The 19,410-nt window shown below is 47.3% G+C and overlaps 1 protein-coding gene across 11 annotated transcripts in view; it reads left to right on the top strand.

The window, feature by feature from the left end:
• Positions 1-19,410, top strand: part of PTPRF (protein tyrosine phosphatase receptor type F) — a 404,201-nt gene that overhangs the window by 106,364 nt on the left and 278,427 nt on the right. Inside the window, exon 1 of one of the 11 annotated variants that reach the window (XM_039486039.1) lies at positions 16,567-16,720. The exons of 8 other annotated variants lie outside the window; for them this stretch is intronic. In XM_039486039.1, coding sequence (XP_039341973.1) covers positions 16,648-16,720 — 73 coding nt within the window. In that variant the 5' untranslated portion in view covers positions 16,567-16,647. Of the gene's footprint in view, positions 1-16,566; positions 16,721-19,410 lie in introns of those variants that run through there. 2 more of the 11 variants (XM_039486042.1, XM_039486038.1) reach the window with 2 other exon arrangements.

Below are 19,410 nucleotides of genomic sequence, written 5' to 3'. Positions count from 1 at the left end.
CCGTGCAGCCCAGCTGGCTGCTCGGGTGACGTTCCTGGCGAGCTGGGGGTTCAAGCTGGGGGCGGAGGTGTGGGGGGTGGATCCCAGGTGCCCATGGGTCAGCGCTGGCCATGTCCGGGGCAGGCTGCCCTGCAGTGCTGTGCCCTCCCTCTCCTTCTCCCAGGTTCGGCCTCGCTGCTCTCGGGTAACGCCAGGGAGTCGCGCCCTCGGGCTGCCCCGTCTCTCAGCCTCTCCTCTGGTCGAGGGGCGTGTGGACCTGCTGGTCCGTGGGATCTGTGTGCGCCCAGTGTAGATCTGATGGGTTTTGGTCTCTGTCTCCTTTGCAGATAGCTGTCTTCTCTCTCTACTGTTTTAGGTGTCTTGCCTCTTTGCTGGATTTCTTTTTCCTTCTCTGCGTTTGGACTGTTTTCCTTTTTGGTGTCCTTATTGTGGCTTTTGTTTTTAGGAGGTGTTGGGGCTTGAACAGAAGGTTATTTACTACATCATGTAACGTGCTGTAAGAAGGAGCTGATTTCCCCTATTGGGGGCCTGCATTATTTGTAGATGCACCTGTAACTAATCATGATAAAAATAGAAAGTATGTATTTTTTAAAAATAGATATTATAGCAGTATCTATTTTAGTTGTTCTTATCTGGTGTTTCTTGTATAACTCTTTGGGTTCTCCTAATCGCTTCATATCCTCATTATGCCTGGGAGGAGTTTGTGTTCCTGAGAGGGCCTCAGATACACATACCATAGGAATTCCTATAGGAATGCCGGGGGCAGGTGGTATATAACGCCGATTGGACTCTTCATCTCTTTCATTGTAGAGTGACTACCAATGGAATTGCTTGGCTCAAGTGTTGATGTGCTATCCTGGGGTCACCCTAACGTAAAGGCTTCGTAAGTTCATTCTTGATCAGCCAGCAGAGAGAAAGGAGCGCCTCAGCACAGTTCAGTGTAGGCATGTAATTCAGCACCTTAAAGTTAGAAAGTCTTAAAGGGGAATTTAAAAAAAAAAAATTGTGACACATTTGTCAGTCACTTATGCAGCTGAGAAAGTACCAGTGGACGTGGTGATTGTGCTGTTGGGAAGCAATACAGTGCTTGTTTGGTAGGAAAAAGGGAGTACTTTTTTGTAAACAGCACCTGTCTGTGTATAGATCTGTCTTGTGCAGTGTTGTAGCCATGTCGGTACCAGGATATTAGAGAGACATGGTGGGTGAGGTAATATGTTTTATTGGATAGAGTTCTGTGTAGCTCAGAAGCTTGTCTTTCTCACCAACAGAAGTTGGTCCAATAAAAGATATATCTGTCTTAGGTATTTATGAAATCTGTTGACTTTCAGGGCATGCTTCAAGACAGCTCTGTTTGTGAGGGCTGCTGCAGAGGTGGGCTTTTGAGGGCAATCAGACTTGGCGGGGAGAGGGATTTCGTGTTTAATTTTATTGTTTTTGAAGTTAATGGCAGGGATGCCTGGAGTTTTGGATAGGCACCGCCAAATATCCCCAACACAAAACTGGTCTTCTTTGAGTGCCGCACATGTCCATTCCAGTAGGTATGCGTGCACCGCGTGCACAGTCATCAGAAGGTTTTACCCTAGGGGTACCCAGCGGGTCGGCTGTGGAGCCCCTTAGAGTGGCGCCTTCATGGCAGAGTAAATAGGTCCCTGCCGACCCCCCACCTGCTCAGTTCCTTCTTACCACCAGTGACGGTCGTTGCAGCACCTTGTCTCTTGCTTTAGCAAGTGCTTTCCTAGTGTTTTATTCCTGCACATAGTTGTTAATCATTATCATAGTAGTTAGTAAGTTTTAGTTAGTTAGTGAGTAAGTTTAAGTTGGGAGGTTCCTCCCCACCGCTAAGTTTTCCGTGGCCCCAGGGGTTGAAGCCATGTGATAGGTGTGGTAAGCCTATGCCCAGAGGGGATCCGTATGCTGCTTGTCTGAAGGGCCTGGGAGAGGGACATTTTCAGGACAAGTGTAGTATTTGCAGAGGTTTCAAGCCCAGAACCAAAAGAGAGGGAGACTATCAGCTGAAACTCCTTTAAATGGAATCCGCACTCTGGCCTCAACCTTGGCACTGAGGAAGGACTCGCATACGCTCTCCAGCGCGGAAGGCTGGCTCATCGGTGCGACACTGATCACAGTCCCCAGTGCCACATAAGAAAAAGGTGGAGAGGAGCTGTTCCACTCTCAAGAGGAGCACACAGGACACCAGTGGGGTGCGTCCCAGGCCGAGACACCTGAAGGCTGGTCCATCGGTCCCGACACCGTTGACTCCGGCCTCGGGAAGGCGGTCTGTTGAGCCTGGTGTTGAAGGAGGGTCTGGACCTTCCCTCCACACCAGATACTTTCAAGGCCGTGTGGGACTTGATTGCCATGACGGCACCATCCCCCACCTCACATTCCCAGGCTCCAGTTCAGGTGCAGACACCACTTCACGCACCAGCTATCCGGCAGCGGGGCAATCCCGCCATGATGCGGCGCTCCCCGGCACCCTGGTCGGGCTCAGACTATTTCTCTGAGTTAGAGGCGGAGTCGTTCATGTCCCGACACAGTCGGTACCACTCAAGAGCCTGGCACCAGTCTCAGCACTGTAAAGTGTAGAACCCCTCGGTACCGATAGTATCCCGGCCACCCCAGTGTCAGGGCCTGGGACAACGGCCCTTTTGACGCCTTGGGCCTATCACCAGGGTGATATCGCAATTTCATGTTAACCAGGACCTATTTCTACCAGGATTCTTTTCTAAACCTCATGCCAGCAACAGAGAGTGAGCACTCCATTCCCTGGACATCAGGTGTGCCGTAGCCTGCTACATTGAATGCACAAAGCAATTTTGTAAGTCACCACAGCTCTTTATTGCACTTGCGGAAAGGATGAAAGGGCTTCTCATCTCGTCCCAGCGCATCTTGTCGTGGATCACATCCTGCATCAGAACGTGCTATCACCTGGTTAAGATCCCAGCCCTGGCATTGACAGCACACTCCACAAGAGCGCGGGCTTCTTCTGCCGCATGCCTTGCACAGGTCCGTATTCAGGACATATGCAAGGCAGCAAAATGGTCTTCTATTCACACCTTCACGTCGCACTAGGCCATCACCCAACAGGCAAGGGACAATGCAGGGCAGTACTTTGTTCAGCACCTCGGTGAACTCCGACCCCTCCTCCATGGAAACTGCTTGGGAGTCACCTATTGGAATGCACATGAGCAAGCACTCAAAGGAGAAAAAACGGTTATTTATCTCGTAACTGTTGTTTTTTGAGATGTTGCTCCTGTCCATTCCAAATCCCACCCACCTCCCCTCTGTTGGAGTATTCTGGCAAGAAGGAACTGAGCAGGCGGCGGGGTGGCAGGGGACTATATACACCTCCATGAAGGTGTGACTCCAGAGGGCTTCACAGCCGACCCGACAGGTACTGCTAGGGTAAAACCTTGGAATGGACATGAGCAACACATCTCAAAGAACAACAGTTATGAGATGTTCAGTGTGATGAAGTGGGGTTTTATTCATCTTGTTATGTTGCATGTGAGTCTTACTGTCCTATACTAATACTGCATGTACCTCCGTTTCTCTGTGTACTACACCAGTATTTCGGTGGTGGGAATTGGGTGTGTGAGTTTAGCTGAGGCTGCCCAGCTATCTGCACCTATGTAACCTGAGACCCAGGAGGGGGATGCGACCAGGTGACACCTTTTGCCCAGGAAGCAGGATAAAGAGGAGGAGGAGGAGGAGGAGGAGAAATGCAGGGTGTCGGAGGTTGGGTCGCTGGAAGCTGGGCAGTCGGTTTTGGGGACTGGAAGAAGGGGTGTCCTGGCCATCTGGTCCAGGACTCCTCAAGATTGACTTGGCTGAAAGTCACCGATTTCTGTAATAGCAAGCTCTGTTCTACGCTGTGTACCTGTCGGCTAATAAACCTTCTGTTTTACTGGCTGGCTGAGAGGTCTGACTGCGGAGTTGGGGTGCAGGGCCCTCTGGCTTCCCCAGGAGCCCTGCCCAGGTGGACTCGCTGTGGGAAGCATACGAGAGGAAGGGGATGCTGAATGCTCCAAGGTCAGACCCAGGAAGGTCAAAGCTGTGTAAGCTTCTTGCCCTGGTGACAATATGCTCAGGGAGAGGAGGCTCCTCCAGAGTTCTGGCTGGCTTCGTATGGAGTAGTTCCAGAGCATTGGCCCAGTTGCTCCATCACAGTAAGTATGTGTTTTTCCCTCTCTTGGAGAGCTGTTAGCCATGGTCACTGTGGAGTCTAGCAGCTGAAACTCAGGCTGATGCACATTGTACCAATTAGATGTGGGAGCTGATTATCGTTTTAGGGACAGAAGACCATCAACATTACACCTAATTATAAATGCGTTAGTTTAATCTCGTAATGTTTCCTATTTGACCTGTGCCGCGTCTGATCCTTGGAGCCTATGTGATTGGTGTCATGGCATGCTGTCTTCCCTGAGTGGTGCTTTGTCTGCCTGGTCGGCTCGGCCGTGCTTTTCTATATCAATCCTCTCTAACGCAGATTGAGGTAAATCCATTTAAAGTAAACAGATTAACACATTTTCCCATGTCTGACGTGAGAACTGAGAGTCTGTCATTTCCCTAAAAGCATTGCAAGCGACAGGTCCCAGATGCTGAGCTTCTCTGGGCCAGCTGCATTATTTACTTGACTGGATTGGTTTTACAGCTGGTGTCCGGCTGTTCTTTGTTATGTTTATCTGCCGTCTCTGGGGCTAATCAGATTAGAAAATAGCATTATCTTGCTAAAGACTGGATTCCCCTCTGAATCCAGGGGGCGTGGGCTTTTCTAGTCTTTATCATTGCTAAAAGGTGCTGTGCTTTGGGATGTTACTGAGATCACTGAGAAATGGCCACTGGGCCTCAGGGGAATCCCGAGTTCTAGGCTAAACTCAAAGCTGTAACCTAGTCATTGCAACTTTCTACTAACCCGAATCAGTGAAAAGCTCGAGGATAAGATAAGATCAGTTCAAAGGAATTACAGTTCCTATCATGGTCTCTATTACATGTTTCTCTAGAGGAGTTACCTCCCCTTTTTAAATCCTTGCACTATTTTTTCTTCAGCCCAAGTCACCATTGTTTAATTGTGAAACTGTGGGTAGTTCAGGCAGGGCCGCCCAGAGGATTCAGGGGGCCTGAGGTCTTCCCCGCTGCCGAATTGCCGCCGAAGACCCAGCACTTCGGCGGGTGGGTCCTGGGGTGGAAGGACCCCCGCCACGGGTCTTCGGAGCACTTCAGCGGCGGGTCCTAGAGCGGAAGGACCCCCCGCCGCCAAAGACCCAGAGTGGAAGAAGCTCCGGGGGCCTAGGCCCCGCGAGTTTTCTGGGGCCCCTGGAGTGAGTGAAGGACCCTGCTCCAGGGGCTCCTGTGGGGCCCAGGGCCTGGGGGAAATTGCCCCACTTGCCCTCCTCCCCACCTTGGGGGCAGCCCTGGTTTCAGGAGTTTATAATGCAGGTTACAGCACTCCCACCATCCTGTGTCATAGAGAAATTATGATAGTGCCCACTAGAATGGATTTAGTTACTTTTATACCGCCAAAGGTATGCTCTTTCCTTTTCAGAACACAAGTCCTTGTGCTTATGATTCTTGCCATACACATTATATAGACGCCAGTACATATATCCAGAGAAGGAGGCCCCAGGCTGCTCCCAGAAGTGGCCGGCACCATGTCCTGCGGCCCTTGGGGGAGCGAGGAGGGGCAGAGGGCTCCAGTGCCACCCTCACCTGCAGGCACCACCCCCTGCAGCTCCCATTGGCTGGGAACGGGGAACCGCCAATGGGAACTTCAGGAGCAGTCTGGGGCCAGGGCAGGCAGGGAACCTGCCTTAGGCCCACTGCGTGCTGCTGCCACTCCAGAGCCTGCACCCCAAACCCATCCCACACCCCTGCCCTGAGCCCCCTGCCGCACCCCTACTCCACCCCTGCCCTGAGCCCCTGCTGCACTCCTCCTGCGCCCCCTCTTGCACCCCAACCGCCTGCCCTGAGCCCCCTCATACACCCCACAGCCCTCCTGCACTGCAACTTCTTGCCTCAGCCCTAAATTCATGGCCCTGCATGCAATTTCCCTACCCAGATGTGGCCCTTGGGACAAAAAGTTTGCCTACCCCAGAGGTAGAGCCTACAGGTCATTAGTCATGGAGACAAGGTGAAAGAAGAGTAACTTTGAAGATGAGGGAGAAAGTCTGGAAAGCGTAGGAAATTAAGACTGTTGGTATTTTCCTGTAGAAGTCTGACTTCAGAGAGTTTATAACTTGCCTGTAAAAATTCCCCTCTGGTCTTAAACCTGGCATAAAACATCTAAGCCTGGGGTCAAATTATTTAGTAATTTATGAAAGTCAGTTTGGCAGGATTTTTAACTTTAAAGTGTTTAAGAACACAATGTGATTAATGCTTGTAAATGTATTTTCTAGATATCTGTTACTTAAAGATATTTGGATTTTTTAAACTAAAATATTCCATGCTATTAATTTTAATGCAGGCAAGTGTCCACCCCATCTAGACTAGGTGAAAAATTATTACAGGAGATTTATGGCTGCAACAGTTGGAACTTTATAAAAATTTGTATATTCAACAACCATACACAAAGCTCTGTCCAATAAACCACTAGCTATTGAAGTATTGGTAGTACTGCATGAGGTGAGTGTTTTATTGATGGTCTGGCCCAACCAGTTAGTTCTGCAGCTGTTTCTCCCCTCTGTGGATGCCAGGTTGCAAGAATTGCAGATGCAGTGGTTCAGCATGTTGTCATACTGTCTGAGGAGCCCCTGACTGCAGTGGTGCAACCATCTCATAAGACTTGCCACGCTGGGCACTCCCCAAAAATGCCACCGTATGTGAGAGGCACTGAACTGTTGCAAGAAGGAGGGAGGCAGGGAGGGAGGCAGCCTTTACTTGTGTCCTGCCTACCTTTTGGAAATGCTCTGTGTATCCAGCACCATGCTAAGTATGTTAGAACTACATGGGTAACATAAAGTGGGCTATTGGGGTGTAGAAAAGTGGCTACTGGGCACGACCTCCTTTTCATCATTTCCCTGCCATTGCGGGGGCCTCAGGCACTGGTGCACCTTGCCCCCCCACCCCCATTCTCTGCCTGTGGCACATCCTAGTTCAGTCTCATGTGAGGTGTAATACTTTAGTTTCATTTCGGTTGTTGGGTTTAGTGTCGGGGGACTGGGTGGTGTTGATGGTCTGTGATATACAGGTCACACTAGATCACCTGGTGGTCCCTTCTTACCTTAAACTTTGACTCTGATTCATATAAGCCGAGGGTATTTTCCTCCCGTAGGCTGTGGAAACAAGCTTCCCACTCCTTCATATCTGGCTAAAATGCTGCCAATCTCATGCTGATTCTAAGTGTTCAAACAGGCCCTTCATTTCAATGGTGCCTTAGTGTTCTTTTGATTTACTCATCACGGTAGAAATGTGGGTTCACAAATCTCGGTTTGCATCTAGAACCCTAAGACCTTGGGACCCACTGGGGATTATTCAGTGTCAGCAGAACTTCATTTTACAATATAGCTGCAGTGGTTCCATAAGCAGAATCTGAAGCATGTTGTACACCCAAAGGAGGGATTCCTGTGCTCAGGTGGCGTTTAGCTGGAGTCCTGTGCAGACCCACGTTTCAGACTCGTACTGTATCCTTCGGGAGCGGCGCATGCACCAAGGCAGCATTGACAGTCCCTTGGGGGCAGCCCCTGTCTCCCCTTGCTTTGTAGCACCCCATTCAGAAGCAATGTTGATGAGGGAGCCACACCCAATCTTAGAATCATAGGTCTGGAAGGGACCGCTAGAGGTCTTCTAGTCTAGTTCTTGCACTCAAGGAAGGACAACGTATTATCTAGGGAGTAGACCATCCCTGACAGATATTTGTCTAACTCTAACCTACTCTTAAAAACCTCCAATGATGGAGATTCCACAATGTCCCTAGGCAATTTATTCCAGTGCTTAACCACCCTGACAGTTAGGAATTTTTTTCCTAATGTCCAACCTAAACCTCTCTTGCTGCAATTTAAGCCCATTGCTTCTTGTCCTATCCTCAGAGGTTAACAAGAACAAATTTTCTCCCTGCTTGTCTCAGCTGAGAAGATGCCAGGTCACTTGGTGTTTGCATAGAGCAGGAGTTATTAGAGAGAGCGAGAGACAAGGCGGGTGCTACAATATCTTTGGGTGGACCAATTTCTGTTGGCTGGGGAGAGAAGCATTTCAGGTATACAGAGCTCTTCCTGAGGTCTGGGAGAGGTGCTAAGAGTGTCACAGCTACATACAAGATGGAACAGATAGTTTAGCATAAATAGTTACCACCTATTCTAAGGGACCATTCCAGGTGAAGTGGCCCATTAACACCCCTGTAGTCATAGGGGGAAAAAAGAGGTTAGTGGGTTACAGATTATTGTAATAACCATGAATCCAGTGTCTCTATTGAGAACATGATTTTTAGGGTATGTCTACACTACCCATGTTACAGCGTGACCTTAGTGTCTAGCAGAGTTATGAACTTAAGCTCCAAGGTTTGTCTTTTGAAAGCACTGTGCAAATTTCCTTTGAGGATGAGGACTGAGAGGTCAGATATAGAGTGATCGCTTTATGAAAAGTAGTACTTGTTGCACCTTAGAGACTAACAAATTTATTTGAGCACAAGCTTTTGTGGGCTAAAACCCACTTCATCGGATGCATTCATGTCCATTCTATGCATCCGATGAAGTGGGCTGTAGCCCACGAAAACTTTTATGCTCAAATAAATGTGTTAGTCTCTAAGGTGCCACAAGTACTCCTGTTCTTTTTGCGGATGCAGACTAACACGGCTGCTACTTTGAAACCTGTCTTTATGAAAAGTGTTCACCCATAGGTGATAGGGTGTTCCTGTCTTACCATTTTTCTGTATGAGTTTATTTGAGAGCTCAGTGATTGTCTGGTTTCATCCACATCGTTGTTATCGGGGCACTTAGTGCACTGGATGCGGTTCACCACATGTTGTGATAGGCATGGGCAGGACCAGTGGATCTTGAAAGGTGTGTTGTGGGGGTGTTGATCGTTGTAGCAGTGGAGATGTGTCTGGAGGTTTGGTGGCACCAGACCCTGTCAGAACAACAGACGCATGGATTCTACATAGGCTTATCACGCTTTGCTAGGCACTTAAAATCATGGTCTCAATGACTGCAGGGGTGTTAATGGGCCATTCACCTTGAATGGTTCCTTAGAACATGTGGTAACTGCTTATGCGAGGTTCTAAGCCACCTGTTCCATCTTGTATGTAGCTGTGATGCTCTTAGCACCTTTCCCAGACTGGAGGAAGAGCTCTGTGTAGCTGGAAAGCTTGTCTCTCTCACCAACAGAAGCTGCTCCAATAAAAGATATTGTGAAGATCTTTATACACCATAATACAGGGAATATATGATGGTGTAAATGTTTTATTACCATGAATTGGGGATAACCATATAAATTGGGGTACTAGAGTTAGCAATAAAATAAACTGAAAGATTGTGTCAAAGAATCCAAAAAAAGAAGAAGAAAGAAAAAGAAAAAGTGGGTCAAACAGGATATTTCTCAGTCCTATACTTTGTACTGTGCCTTCTCTAGACCATCCATTTGAGGATCTAAAAGCAATTTCAAAAAGCTACTCGTGAACTAAGCCTCATAACTCCCTGTCACGTAGGTCAGTGATATCTACATGTTATAGATGATGAAAGAGAGCCCCAGAAGGGGTTGAAGCCAGATCTCCTGATTCCCAGTCCTGTGCTTTAATGAGAAGATCATCTCTCCCCCGCACCGCAGTACATCAGGCACTATAGACACCTAAATACATTCATTTCTAGCTGTCCACTTTTTCTATGGCAGAGACACTAACATGTCCAGTCCATTTCTTTACCAAGCACTGTTCTGTGCTAAGAGTTGCTATTGGAATGGCACTGTGTATGTTCAAACTAAAGTCTGGTTTTGCACATCCTGATAAAAAGTTTAATAAAGGCATTTCTGTTTAATCCCAGCCTATTTTTTTTTACACACAAATCCTTGCAAAGCAACGTAAGGAGACACACACAGCTACTCCTATTCCTCCATGACCTTTCAGGAAGAAGACAGGAACTTCATCTTTTAAGAAATATGGGCCCGAACCTGCATGGAATGACTTGAAAGGCAGGCAGTAAGCGCCACACCAGAGGACCCTTTTGTACGATCAGGGGCTGAAACAGTGAATATTTTGCTACTTTATTACTATTCTTACAGCACACAAAGTGCTTTACAGAAACAAACAGAAATCCATGATCCCTGCTCTGAAGGAGACACGCAAATTCATGAAGCGTTCTGAGCAGCGTGCAATTTAAATTAAAGCTCTCCATCTAAATTGATACCTATATGCGAGGCACTGTTCAAGAAATCCTAACTCAGTTCAATCTAAGAACTTTGATATATACTCAGGTGAGAGCGTGAATACTCTTTGTATCGTGATGTGATACGTTGTGGAAAGTCTCGGCTCTGCACATCCACCTTTATCCTCATGCACAGCACAAAAGAGAATGGGGGGCTGTAAATGTCTATACGGAAATCTAGCACTTGTACACAGAACTCCCACGTGCATCTCCCACGTGCATAGATAAAATGCAATCCCTGCCTGGAACAGAATATAGCCAAGGCAGCAAAACCTTTGTCCTTAGATAATAATTATGCAGTTGACAGGTAAATGTCAAAAGAAAAATGGTATGGTGTTTGAAATGTTAGCTTCCATCTGGCACCAGATCTACAGGCTTACCTGCCATTCTCTCAGCTAAAAAGAATACCTGTTTTATACAGGCAGGAGGACACAAGTCCAGTAAAACTACTTAATGACTAGTCTATGCAACTGAACAGGCTATGATATTTCCGCACGCCAAGCATCTGTTACCCTAAGCAATAATCCTGGGAATTAAAAGGCTAAATTTCACAGCAAGCATAGATAAATTGCAATCCCACAGCAGCCTGCCTGGAAAAAATCACATGAAAGCTGTCTAAGCAGTGGCAACCTTTAGTCACTGAATGCTGTTGATTAGGGTGCCCTGTGCAGGGAAGGAGCACAGAGAAACGCCTTTCCAACACACACACCATTTTTTCTGATCTACCTCTCCAGGTCATTAAATAATTTTCTCAGGGAAGGGCTGCTGCATATATAGCCAGCACAAGAGCATAATATCACTGAAAGCAGATTTATAACTAAATCCACAGAAGTTCAGAAACACAAAGATCAGAGCACCAGGTCCAAGAGTGACAGCTGTTCAGTAGTCACATGTGCTAAAGGTGCCAATACTGAGAGATAATGGAACAAACATTAATGCACCTGCATAATGGAATTCCTGTGGAAATTGAATGGTGAAATAAATGTGCAGCCATATGCAGAACATGCACACCACTTTGGGGGACGTGTCAGACATGAATGAATCTTTAAAGGGAGACTCATCCATCCACACAAGTCCTCACATCTCTCATTACAAGTCCTGTACCAAACCAGCTCATCAGAACCCCTTGGGGAAAATCTGAGGTTCAGGTGATTGGTGGAAAACATACCCAGGTTTCCACTGATACTGCTCAGAAAACACTACAATCCTCAGCAGGCAGAGAAGGTGGTTGGCAGAGCAAATGGTTTCTTGCTTTTTCTGGGTTTCACTGAGGCCCAGAATCTTCTTTACTGACTTTTCTTGTAATTTAATTTAATTCTGCATTTTTCATTGTAGTGAAAAATAAGAGCTTGTGAGTAAGGTTGGTCTCTGAATCCCTACACTCATTCTTGCCCAATGTGACTGCTCCTGTGCAGTGTTTTTGTAGCTGTGTCAATCCCAGGATATTAGAGAGACAAGGTGGATGAAATAAAGAGAATGTACTGGGTACTAAAAAGCCCTTTAATCTAGCAGAGAAAGGCAGGAACTAATGGCTGGATGATCTAATGGTCCCTGCTGGATTTAACATCTGTGAATATAAATATAGTCCTTATATAATTTAGCATTTAGTAAGATCATTGGTTAATTCCCTTAATATCCTAGAGTCTAGACCCTGGTTTTGTAAATGGGTATTCCAGGTGTAGAGTTACTCCTGCACGGAGCCCCATTGACTTCAGGTTAACTGCATTGTCTGTCTATTAAAAGAGAAATCTGATTTGTTACCTGTCAAGTTCATTGAATGTTCCCTTACCCTTATGTTGGGAGAGTGTTAATAGCAGCACATGATCAAGCTTTCTATATGCAGTTTATTTTATATTTCTCTGGCATGTTCCTTCTCATTTATCTCTTACTAAATTGTAGCATTCCCAGTCTTTTCAGCCCTTCCTCATATGGAAATTTCTCCAGGCTTCTAAACGTTCTCCCTTCTTCTCTCTGACCCCTGCCTATGGCAGGGTGAGGGGGGTGTGTGGCGGGGGGCGGGGTGACTAGCACGCTGTAAAGTGTGTCGGAGAGACAAGCTGGGGGAGGTGATATCTTTTATTGGGCCAGCTTCTGTTGGTGAGAGAGACGAGCCTTTGAGCTTACCCAGAGCTGGGGAATGTACTCCTAGGGTATGTCTACGCTGTGCCATGTGACTTGGGCTCCTGGGGCTATGGGACTATTCAATTGCGGTTTAGACATTCTGGCTCGGGCTGGAGCCCAGGCTCTAGGACCCTCTGAGGTGGAAGGTGGGGTGGCGAGTTATATGGGCCTGTGGTGCCCGGGATCCAGGAATATTCAGGGCCCAGGGGCCCAGCTCCACCAGTGTTCAGGGCTGGGTCTCTCCCACGGCCCTACCTCCACCTTCAGGCAATTTAAAGGGACCTGGGGGCCCCCAGCCACCGGCAGCACAGCGCGGCTAAGGCAGCTTCCTTCCCATCCTCGCTCCACACCGCTCCCAGAAGCAGCCGACACATCCCTGCGGCCCCGGGATGGGTGGGAGTGTCTCGGCACGTTGCCCCTGCCCCGAGCACTGACTCCGCAGCTCCCATTGGCTGGAAACTGCTGCCAGTGGGAGCTGTGGGGGCAGTGCCTGCAGGCAACGGTTCACGGAGACTTCCCCTTCACCCCTTGCCTAGGAGCTGCTGCCAGAGAGGTGTGTGGGTCACTTTCAGGTGTGCTGCACCCCCACCCTCTCCCCTACCCCAGCTCAGAGCCCACACACCAACTCCCTCCCAGAGCCCGCACTCCACCCGCACCCAAACTCCCTCCCACAGCCCTCCCACACCCCAACTCCCTCCCAGAGCCCGCACCCCACCCGCACCCAAACTCCCTCCCAGAGCCTGCACCCCAAACCCCCTCCTGCACCCAAACTCCCTCCCAGAGCCTTAGGCAGGTGTGGGGGTGTGGGTGGGGGCAGGGCTTGGACCCATTCTGGGCACCACCAAAAATTATACAGTCCTGCCGCCCCTGGTGGAAGGGTCCCAGAGTTTGGGCAGCAGGCTGAGCTCGAACAGCTACACTACAATTAAACAGCCCTGTAGCCTGGGCCCCACAAGCCAGCTGCGGGTGTCTAACTGCAGTGTAGACAGACCCAGGCCTGGTCTACTAAGGCAGCTTACGTCAACCTAAATCTGTAAGTGTCTACACTACAGTGGTGCTCCTGCCAATGTAAGTCACCCACTAGATCGACTTAATAACTCCACCTCTGCAAGAGGTGTAGCAGTTAGGTTGATGTAGTTAGGGTGATGCAGTGTCAGTGTAGACACTGTGTTACTTACATCGCCTGTTGGCTGTCAGCTCTGTGCAGGGCTTACAGAAGGAGCCTCCCTTCCTGCCCCAGAGCTATGAGGCGCTAGGCTCAGTTTCACAGCAGGGAAATCGATATTCTTGTCAATGTTACAGCTGCTATTACTTCACATTTCCGCTTGGGTTGTTAGCTCCTGGGCCCTCAGGCTCCAGCTATGAGCCATGCACTGGGCTGACAGCCTGAGCTGGGGAGGAATTAAGAAAGAATAGCAGCTGTGAAACTTACAAGAATGTCAATTTCACTGCTGGTAGGCTCCCTGCTGTGAAACAGCCGGAGGGGTGGGGCGGTTCTGGCTGTTAGCTCCACATGGCTGTCAGTACCCCCACAATGCCCGACGTTAGTCAGTGCACGCAATCTTGGGGAGGATGCGCGTCACCTGCAGAAGGAGGGTGGTGTGGACACCAACAGCCAATTTAATTGCCGTGGTGGCTGTAGGTTGACCTAACTCAGTCGCTCTCAAAAATTTTTTTGCACTGGTGACCCCATTCACGTAGCAAGCCTCTGAGCATGACCCCCCCCTTATATGAAAACGTGTTTTTAATTTATATTTAACACCATTATAAATGCTGGAGCAAAGCAGGGTTTGGGGTGGAGGTTAACAGCTCACAACCCTCCATGTAATAACCTCACAACCGCCTGAGGGGTCCCGACCCCCAGTTTGAGAACCCCTAATTTTGTAGTGTAGACAAGCCCCTGAAGCATCACAGCTGAAAACAAGCTGGAACAGATGGTTTAGCATCAGTAGTTAACACACATTTCAAGGGACCTTGGAGGTGAAGTGGCCCATTAACACCTCTCCAGCCAGGAGTGTGTGGGGGGGGGCGGGGGGGTTGTTTAGTGAGTTCTAGCTTGATGTAATAAGTGAGGTTATGTTTTAGTAATGGGTATTTTTAGTAAAAGTCAAGGACAGGTCATGGGCCCATCACCTGTCCACGACTTTTACTAAAAATACCTGCTGTGACTAAAACTTCGGCAGGGCGCTGCAGGTGCTCGGGGAGGTGGCCCGGGACCCTGCTGGGGGGAGAGGGGGCCGGGTCACGTCACGCAGCCTGGGACACCTGCTAGTGCTGCGGGGGAGGGGTTGGCGGGGCTGACAGGGGCTTCCTACCCGGCTCCATGTCACTGCAGCTCCTAGGCAGCGGAGGGGCCAGGGCAGGGGCTCCGCCACTCCCGCCACAAGCACTAGCTGCTGCAGCCCCCATAGGCCGGGAGCTGTGGGGGCAGGGTCGGCAGGCAGCGTGGAGACACCCCCGGCCCCTTTGCCGCTTAGGAGCTGCAGCGCCATGCCCATGGGAGCCAGGAAGCCCCCCCTCCAACCCTGAGCCCCCTCCCACAGACCCAAACTGCTGCTGCAGCCCCTGAACCAGCCCCAGCTGCTGCAGAAGTCAGAGGTCACGTAAAGTCACGGAATCCGTGACCTCTGTGACACTTAGTTATAAGTCATAAATCCAGTGTACCTGTTCAGTCCATGATTTTTACATCTAACAAAGTTATGAATTTAAGCTCCCAAGCTCATCTCAGGAAGGTTTTGTGCAGGTTCCCTTTGAGGAAGAGGACTGAGAGGTCAGATGTGGAAAGATTGCTTTGTGAAAAGTGTTCGCCCACAGTGTTAGAGTGTTTTTATTTTTTATCATTTTTCTGTGTGAGTTCAGAGTGTAGTGATTGTCTCATTTCATTCACATAGTTGTTACTGGAACACTAGTGCACTGAATGAAGTACGTGTTGTGATAGGCCTGGACCTTGAAAAGTGTGTTGTGGCAGGTGTTGATCATTGTAGCAGTGGAGAAATGTCTACAGGTTTTGCATCTGTTGTTCTGGCAGGTCTGGTGCTACTTTGAGTTGATGTGTCCTGGTCTGTGAGGAGCTTGCTTCATATAATATGCTTGGTGAGGTTGGGGGGTTATTTGAAGGCTGGAAGAGGGGGATTCAGGAAATATTTCTTTCAGGACATGCCCCCAGCGATTATAGGTTATAGTAATTGTTTGATGATATCCTGTATTTGTTCCGGTATAGGGTGGTTGGTGACGGCTAGGCGGGTGTGGTTGGAGAGAGTTTTATTTCTGTATTGAAGCAGGTTATCTTGGGATATTTGAGTGGCCTATTCTGTGATGCAATCTATGTCTCTGGGGGAGTGTCCTTGTTTGGTGAAGGTGGTTTTAAGTGTGTTAAGGTGTATATCATGAACTTTCTCCTTGGAGCATACTCTCTGATATCTGAATGCCTGGCTGTAGATAACAGATTTCTTGGTGTGTTTGGGGTAGCTACATGATCTGTGACAGTAAACGTGGTGATCTGGGGGTTTCTTGTATATAGTTGTCTTTAGGGTTCCATTGTTGAAGCTGATCGAGGTGTTCAGGAAATTGATGCTAGTATGGGAGTGTTCTAGAGAGAGTTTAATGGATGGGCGATGCTGGTGGAAGTTGAGGTGGCTCTCTGTGAGGGAGTTTAGGTCATCTGTCTGGAGGATGGAAATATCATCGGTGTATCTCAGGTATATCATTGGTTTTGTGGTACATTTCTCCAGGAATTGTTCTTCAAAATGTCTCAATAAGAGGCTGGCATATTGGGGAACTATCTTTGTACCCATAGCTGTTCCCATGGTTTGGGCAACGTGTTTGTTGTTGAATGTAAAATTGTTATGGTTAAGGGTGAGATGGATAAGTTTGGCGATGCGTTTGGGGTGGATATCTGAGTGTTGTCTGTTATCTTATCACTATTGGAGCGAGCAGCAATACCGTCATTGTGAGGGACAATGGTGTATAGGGAGGTGACATCAGTGGTTGCAAGGATGATGATTGGAGGGAAGTTGATGATGCGGAGTTTCTCGAGGAAGTCAGTAGTATCGTTTGGGTGGTGAGTGGGTTGAGGATGGTTTCTTTGGGTCCCGATATTCCTTCAGTATGTGTGCTGCGGCCAGATAGGAGGGTTCTGCCTGAGTTCCTTATGTGAGAAGATCCCTGACATGGGTTCATGGGGGATCAGGTGGTAGAGTTTCTCTCGGAGCTGTTTGGGGAAGGATTTAATGATATCCTTAAACTCCCAGGTAAATTGTGGCGTGGGGTTTTCTGAGTTCTTTTTAGTAGGTGGCGACAGAGAGTTGTCAGTTGGCCTCGTTAATATAATCATCATAGTTGAGCGCTATGAGGGCATCCACTCTGTCTCCTGGTTTGATTTCTAATCCAGATAGTATTTAACAAACAAACACTCCCCAAATACCTTTACCAGTAAGAGTTCCGCTGTGTACATAATGGGCACCTGAACTACCCTGCCTGTGCTTGAATTAGATTGTCAGCTTCTTGAAAACAGGGATTGTGTCCTTTGTTTGGACTCTGCTCAGTATATGAGGAGTAATCACAAAATAATAGTGGTAATCTTGAGGAAATTCCACACTCCAGATATGGAAGGGTTAAGCTAATGCTGTTTTAAGAAAGGATGATAAATGCTTTAGAATTAAGATCCTAGGTAAATTATTGAGTTAGTACTGAACATTTAAATATGTGGATTTAAAACTGTATTGTAAATACCAGGAAGCCATAACACGATTTCTTGTATTAAAGATTAATTTTTTTCCTCTAGCAAAATAATCTCTTCTGTACATCAGAATTTTTACCTGCATAGTTTACAGATTTTAGCAGTGTGGTGCTATGAATTCATAGGTTGTTCCTAGAGTTTTGTTGTGTGAAGCTGCAGCTCTCGAGCACACTGAATAATTGGGATAGCTCCTTAGCTATGCAATATTGTGTCCATGTCAGCAGGTAGATTCTGCAAGGAGGGGCACAGCATTCTTTGCAGTTCAATAAACAAGGTCTTGCAACATGCTGTGACTTGCACGCACCAGTCAGCTTTGCCTAATGTGTGCTTTCTGCAGCTGTCGTCGTGCTCCCACTCTCTTGTGGACTGTGGACTGTTATCCTTCAGAAATGCTCAGAGCAGATACCAAAGGTGTATCTGTTAAAAGAAAATTTTGCAATAGGATGGATCTTATTCTTTGGTACTTTCATATACATACAGTGCACAGAATGTAAGGTTAGAATTCAGGAACCCTGAGATCCTTGTTTTTTCTTTTTTCCCCCCACAAGATTTTGGATTCATTATGGGCAGGGTGACTAGATGTCCCAATTTTATAGGGACAGTCCCGATTTTTGGGTCTTTTTCTTATATAGGCTCCTATTACCTCCCACCCCCGTCCTGATTTTTCACATTTGCTGTCTGGTCACCCTAATTATGGAGCACAGCAGTTACAACTGGGGCGTGGTCAAATGTTTCTGCAATTTTGAAGTGAACCAGTCAAGGAGTTCTTGGATGGTGATCTAGAGAGAGGTCTTGAATGTTGTTCCAAAAGTCTGCTGATGTTTTTCTGCCACTTTGTGGAGGAAAAAAGAGAAATTAAAACATCGTTACCCCCTAACAGAATGGAGGTCTTCATCCTGGGAAGCAGTGACTCTCAAAAAGGTTTGGAAATCGTGGTGGATAATAAGCTAAACATGAGCTCCCAGTGTGAGGCTGTGGCCAAAAGAACTAGTGGGATCTTGGGATGCATAAACAGGAAACTCTTGAGTAGGAGCAGAGAGGTTATTTTTCCTCTGTATCTGAGACTGGTGATCCACATCTGGAATGCTGTGTCCAGTTCTGGTGCCCACAATTCAAGGAGGATGTTGATAAAGTGGAGAGGGTTCAGAGAAGAGCCACGAGAATGATTAAAGGATTAGGAAACCTGCCTTATAATGATTGTGCTCTGAGTATCTATTTACCTTAACAAAGAGGTTAAGGAGTCACTTGTTTACAGTCCAGAAGTATCTACTTGGGGAACAAGTGTTTAATAGTGGGCTCTTTAATGTAGCAGAGAAAGGTTTAGTATGATCCAATGGACGGAAGTTGAGGATAGACAAATTCAGATTGAAAATAAGGCATAAATTTTTGACAGCGAGTGTAATTAACCATTGGAACAATTTACCAAGGGTCATGGTGAATTCTCCATAACTGAAAATTTTTAACTTAAGATTGGATATTTTTCTGAAAGCTCTGCTCTAGGAATTATTTTGGGGCAGTTCTCTGACCTGTGTTACACCAGAGGGTCAGACTAGATGTTCACAATGGTCTGTTCTGGCCTTGGAATGTATGAATTAAAGAGTGTAAGACACCCAGATGCTGCAGTGTTTGGGGTCCATAGGTACCTATGGTTGTGTGGTTACAGCTGTAGAGGTATTACCTGTAGAGGTGCATCCTCCACCTTAAGTATAAGTTATATCATTTGAACTAGAAATGCTTCTAAAACTAGAATTAACTTTTAAAATGTGCCTGCCTTAGGTAGAAAGAGTGATTTAAACTTTAATATTTTAGTAATTAATTTTCTTTAATAATTTAGTAATTTTAACTCTCCTGTTAGACTTTTGACCCAAACACAAAAAAGACATGGGATTATCAAAAGCATTATGCTTTATAGTTGCCATTCTGTAGCATTCTTGGGTCTGTATTTGAGAACACAACTGTCTGAGTGAGCTCCACTACCCTCCTGCCCAGGAGGAGTCCATTAACAGTGTGCTTGGTTGCAAGCCAGCCCATCAGTGTCTAATGGAATTACGTGCAATGTAGATATACTCAGAAACCACAGTGGGCAAATAACCGACATGGATGCCTGTAAATATAGTGTGGGCATCACTAATATTGTTGTGTGTAATTTATTTCATGAAGTTCACTTACTCATAGGTGAAGCACCAAATCAGCAAAACAGAA

Source organism: Mauremys reevesii, linkage group 8 (assembly GCF_016161935.1).
Source record: "Mauremys reevesii isolate NIE-2019 linkage group 8, ASM1616193v1, whole genome shotgun sequence".
NCBI classification, from domain to species: Eukaryota; Metazoa; Chordata; order Testudines; family Geoemydidae; genus Mauremys; species Mauremys reevesii.
Note: the sequence above shows the minus strand (reverse complement) of the source record. Positions and strands in the feature narration are given on the sequence as shown.